This window comes from Nanorana parkeri, unplaced genomic scaffold (assembly GCF_000935625.1).
Source record: "Nanorana parkeri isolate BGI_ZX_2015 unplaced genomic scaffold, ASM93562v1 scaffold153, whole genome shotgun sequence".
In the NCBI taxonomy this organism is placed as follows: Eukaryota; Metazoa; Chordata; class Amphibia; order Anura; family Dicroglossidae; genus Nanorana; species Nanorana parkeri.
In genome coordinates this window covers 1,506,208-1,511,872 of record NW_017306421.1, presented here as the reverse complement: position 1 = coordinate 1,511,872, position 5,665 = coordinate 1,506,208, and the positions used below count along the sequence as shown (strand labels likewise).

At 41.0% G+C, this 5,665-nt stretch overlaps 1 protein-coding gene across 1 annotated transcript in view; it reads right to left on the bottom strand.

The window, feature by feature from the left end:
* The window catches only part of CAPN1 (calpain 1), a 72,235-nt gene that overhangs the window by 36,363 nt on the left and 30,207 nt on the right, over positions 1–5,665 (bottom strand). Inside the window, exons 5-6 of the mRNA XM_018554318.1 lie at positions 575–708; positions 312–480 (exon numbers count right to left, since the gene is read on the bottom strand). Coding sequence (XP_018409820.1) covers positions 312–480; positions 575–708 — 303 coding nt within the window. The remainder of the gene's footprint in view (positions 1–311; positions 481–574; positions 709–5,665) is intronic.

The window sequence follows — 5,665 nt, the reverse complement described above, 5'->3', positions numbered from 1 at the left end:
GGGGGGGGGGGTGGCTAGAATGGATTTTAAGCATGTTAAAAGCACTTAAAGGAAGTAGCAATTTTTAAATATGTTTTTAAGTTATGCAGTGTGAATGGGAATATGTAACAAATATAAAGAAGGTGTTATCCCAATTTGGCTGCAAGCGTGGCATGTTATGTGCCATCAGAGTAGTGAAAGAAGGTTACTATGGATTACTGAACATTTGCTTTAATAAACTTAAGATTAAACAGAGGAAGTTGTTGAAGAAACAGGAGACCTTGTGATGAAATTGCTGAAATTTGTAGGCAAGATCCTAAAGATTCACTCACATCAATGGAGCAGCCCATGAGGGATCCTCTCTCCACAGCCTTTACAATGATGGAGAACAGGTCAGCTGGTGGTTTTTTCAGCTCATACCACTCTGTTACACCTCCAGTAAAATCTTCAAAGCCTTCAGAGGTGCTCCCCCCTGAGAGAGCCTCATAACATCCATTAGCTCTTCAGAAAAGGACAGGGAAAGATGTCAGCAAAGTCTCATGTTTGAAGTATTGTTTTTACAGGTACAAATGTGGTATGAAAAAGAAACTCATACTTAGCATAGGCTTTCTCCAGCAGGGCGCTCCAGAACTCGTTTCCTGAGGCTGAGTGTACAAAGACCAGTTTCCCATCTTTAACTGGGAGCAAATCGTCAATGACGACATCCACCCACTCTCCATACTGCCAGAGCTTTAAAAAGAGATTGTACAGAAGATCGTTATTACACTGCACAGATGTAGTGAAGCAATATATACATTCCCTAAAGGTATTTCATATGCAGATGTAATAATGAGAAAAAAAACATGTGAGGTCACTGTCAGCATAAAGTATGGTTTGTAAACAGGCCCTAAATCCCTGGTGCCCAACCAACAACCCAGGGACCACATGCAACCTTTTGGCACTTACTGTGTGTCCCTCGGGGGCCCGTGCAGTTTTTTTCTTAATCAGCAAATATTCTTTAGACTGGCTTCTAGTAGTTAGGTGGATTCATTTATTTCTTGCACACTATCTTACCTTGTTCTGCACTGTCCATCCCTTTTTAATAGATGTTAAAGAAAAACTCCAGGCAGCAGAACTTTTAACCCTTGTGGTGGGGCTACCCCCGGACTGCAAGGGTTAAGTGCTTGTTTTCGTCCAGGAGCTAAAATAACAAAGATATACTCAACCGATCAACCGGAGATGGCTAGCTGCTAGAATGGTCTCTGCTGTCTCGCTCCCCCTCCACTCCAGCGGTCTGAGGTCCTGTGAGTTATCACGTCCAATACAGTGTCTAGCAGGCAGCCGTCTCTGAGGTTTGGGTGAGTATCTCTTTGTTATTTTAGCTCCTAGATGAAAATGAATACTTAACCCTTGCAGTGTGGGGGTAGTCCCACTGCAAGCAGTAAGTATTCTGCTGCCTTATGGGAAGGGGGTTTAACACCGCGGATGTCAACTGGTTAACAAGAGAAATATGAAACGTAATACAAGTATTTATTACGGGGCTATAGCAAGCAAAGCATGATTTGTCAAGGGTCAGTAACAGCATACCTCACAACTTTCTGAGATGGGAAAGAGGGACCCCTTCCAGCATGAAGTATGTAAGCAAAGGACAGGCCCCTGCCACACCTCCAGTAATGGGCAACACAGTAGTAATAGTGGTTAGTGTTTCTGCCTCGTAGCACTGGGGGTCTCTGGTTCGAATCCTGGCCAGGTCAAAAACGCATGCAAACACCCTGGAACACACTAAAAGCCCATTTTAAACTTAAACATTATTTTTTTTTAACCAAAAATGGCCCAGAACGCGGCAAAAAACGCAGCAAACAACGCGGCACAACCCACTGCACTGCGCGTGCAGAAACTCATGCAGATCTGGTCTGCAATTTGGTGTGAACAAGCCCTAAGGGCAAGGACTGATGTGAATGTAAAGCGCTGCATAAATTGTCCAAGCTGTATAAATACCTATAATAAATAAACATGGAGCACGAGGATTATTGTGCAAAAAATTATTCGTTTTTAGTTTAACCAGAGAGTTGCTTTGTTAATCACTTAATGTCCTTTATTTTAGCTATTCAATATAAAAACAAATTATAATGTAAGGGTTAGATAAAAGGTTTAGCGCAGTAAAAATGTTTGATAGTTAAATAATAAAAAATGTTATTGAGATCTATACATCAGACCAAAAAAAAGGGACAGTATTCTGACTCCGATTGTTGTGATAGCGATATATCCCTTGTGAGACCTTTATGCCTGGCCTGTATAAGCAGATATACTCACTGCGGACAATCCTTGTCAGATAGCTGAACTCGTCAATACCGTTTCATCCAAAAAAGGTGCTTTATTTTTAACATCAGGGTTACAGCAGATGATAGGAACAGCAGATTGAATGGTTTTAGTATTGTGCGGTCAAAAAATTATGCCTTTCCTAGCGTACTATGCAGAATACATGTGTCCCTGTTACATGTGGCCTGTTAGCTGTGGCCATGACACAGGAAGTACTGACTCAAGAAGAAGGGAGGGGCATACATTAGGAGGAAATACGTCGTAAAGGGAAGAATTACAGAAAAACAGGTGTGTTATCACGAAAGGCCACTATAGAATGACTATAGAAAATGGTATAGGGAAAACACACTATATAAATTCTCATCTACTAACAATCCTAATAACATTTCTATGCCCCAATCCTAATAACATTTCTCCAAATGAGGGATAGTTGGAAGCTATGCAAATAGCAGTGACCTCTAGCAGTCTTATGTAACCTTTCACTGAAGCAAATCCCCAGTCTCTGACCATCTTCTGTTGCATGTCTGCAGACTCTGATAGCTTTCTGTAACATTACATTACTGAATATTATGTGCAGCCCTTTGGTGATGTCAGGGGTTGTACGTGAGGCCCATATTTTAAGTACGTAGCCTCCTACCACTGCCCTAGATGATTTATTGACCTATGAGCTATCCTTAGCTCAGAGCTGGACAAATCCCAGGAACCAGGTAGCCAATGGTCCTTGAAAGTTACAACTGGTGCCCAGCTCTTGAGGGTTTCCTTAGTTGTTGTCACCGCAGCTGGATCTTAGGGTAAATCTTGGTGGCTACTGGATTGGGCAGACTGGCTCCTGGATTCCATATTACTGTATCAATAATGCAAAAAAAAAAATCTGTACATATAAACTGGTTTTAAGGGTAGAAATGCTTTCAGATCTTGACTTTGTACACGGCACTTTGTTCATTCATTTTTTACTGGCTTTTGCCATTTCCTTAGATAAAATATTTCTGCACAAATTCTTTACTTGTATCTCATGCAGTTTTGAATGGCATTTTCTGGAATCTGTGATCAGGACCTAGAGAATATTAGTACTAAACACATACTGTATACTGTAGGTGTTGATGCCTTTCTTTTTCTCCAGTTATAATTTTACTACAGCTATATACTCCTGAGTTTCCTTAAAAGTATATGAAAATAAGCAGAGACAAATGTAACCATGACAAAAGTACAAGTGCTAATTTACTATCTTTTGGAAATCATTGCCATGAATAGAAGTACCTGATGCACATTTATAACCTGTTGAACTTGTTTGATATGATCTGCTACTCTGTGCTCTACTATAATGCGCCGATTCTTTTTTGTGTACTGTTTGTTAAGTCATATTGACATCTGTAGTGTTTTGGGCCTGTCTCCTGTCTTAAAGAAAGAATTTATTAAAAAGAAGAAAAACCTGCTAAACCTAACTCCACTGTTGTACCACATAATCCCCACATACTTTTCACAATCCAGGCTTTAGACAATGCATCTGCACAATATCTAGGCAAATAACAATGCATTCCATCATATGCATAGTAAACAGAAGCTGAAAATGAAAAACATATCTGTGCGCAAACTACATTAGATTAAACAAGTGAAAAGCAAATAAAGATAACATACTTATGTAAATGCATGCATGCAGATTAATATATCACAGAGAAAAGATAATCGGGGTCAGAGTTAGAGAACATGGAGCTAGTGAGTTTATTTTACCCTCTGGCAGTTGTAACTCTAAGCCGAGCCGTTCCCATCCAGAAGACTGATTCATCAATGCATTCATTCCATCATGTGACCCTCCATATAAAATAGTTCCGGTACTGAAATCCCTGGCCTGTCTCTGATAAGTATTCATCTCTTTCACTGCACTACATGTTTCTGCATGTGGATTCCCACATATAACGCATTAGCAATGACTGGGTGGGGTACACATAAGCTGACATTTCTACCAGGTTATCGTGGACAATTTACTACAAGTAGGCAAGGGTTGGGTCCTGAATGCAAATATGTGACATCTTCACCTACACAATACTGTTGCCAAAACATTCCCTTCTGTAAAGCTACAGTATAGTGACCACTACACACCACTGCCTTAGTTTGAAGGTGAGAAGGAAGGGCAGTACCCTAGTACTATACCAAATATTAGAACTATATACTTTTCTATTAATATGTATGCATTTCCCATGAAAAGAGTAATCAGTAAGGATGCATATGCATCTGCTTTGATAGTATGGTCACAGCATGCAGACTGCCCTGCAAAGTACCTCCACCAACACATACACCCTATGTAGAGCAGATAGCAAGTTTACTAAACAAAAGTTATAATAAAATGCTCAGCTGGGTCATGTAGCTCTAAATGACTCAACTGCATTGGGGAAATTTATCAAAATTGGAGCAGATAAAATCTGCAGCAGATTTGCACTGCAATCAGCTTCTATCTCTCATTTTCAAATCTCAACTGAGCAAACTGAAGAAAGATGCTGACTGGTTGCCATAGGCAACTGATCCCGTTTTGATAAATTCCCCCTATTGTGTTTAGCATTCCAGAAACTGAAAACATCCAATTGACGGTATTTGTCAAATTCAGATAACAATTATAATGGTCAGTGTATCTGGTCATCTATTCTGCGGTAGCCCACATCATATATGTGTGTTTTGCATTGTTGCAGGAAATTTACAAATGGGCATAAAACACAAATGGACAAATACAAGAGAAAACCAACACCCTGCATACAATGCGATCATGGCATCTGAATATTTTCTGTGGATACCAATACCAATGTATTATGTACCAAGGTATCCTAAACTCTTTATTAGCATTAGTTTTACTCGAATGTTAAGACAGTGACAAAAACAGAGCAGAGCAGTGACCATACACCGATGAAAAAATGGTCTACAAAACTACAATTATATAACCTTTCAGCCCCGTTCACATTGAGCGATTTATCGCGCGGTAATTCCCGCGATATCGCGCCAAATTACCGCGCGATATCGCGCTCCAATGCATTTCAATGGGGCAAAGGGTCCTGCTGTCGCGGGTCGTGTGTCGCTATCGCGCGGCAAATCTTGCGATGTCGCGCAATATGCAAATCGCACGACAAACGCGCGATTTGCATATTGCGCAGTGGGAACGGGGCCTTCACCTAAAGCCCCGTTCCCACTGCGCGATATGCAAATCTCGGGTTTGTCGTGCGATTTGCATATTGCGCGACATCGCGAGATTTGCCGCGCGATATCGCGTTCAAGCTTGCATTGAGCAAGCTTGAATCGCGGCTAAATCCGCTCCAAAAAGGGTCCTGCTGTAGCCAGGCCCGTCTTTAATACTGATCGGACTCTGGGCAAACATTTTCTTGGGCCCCCCCCAGGAATTTCTCTC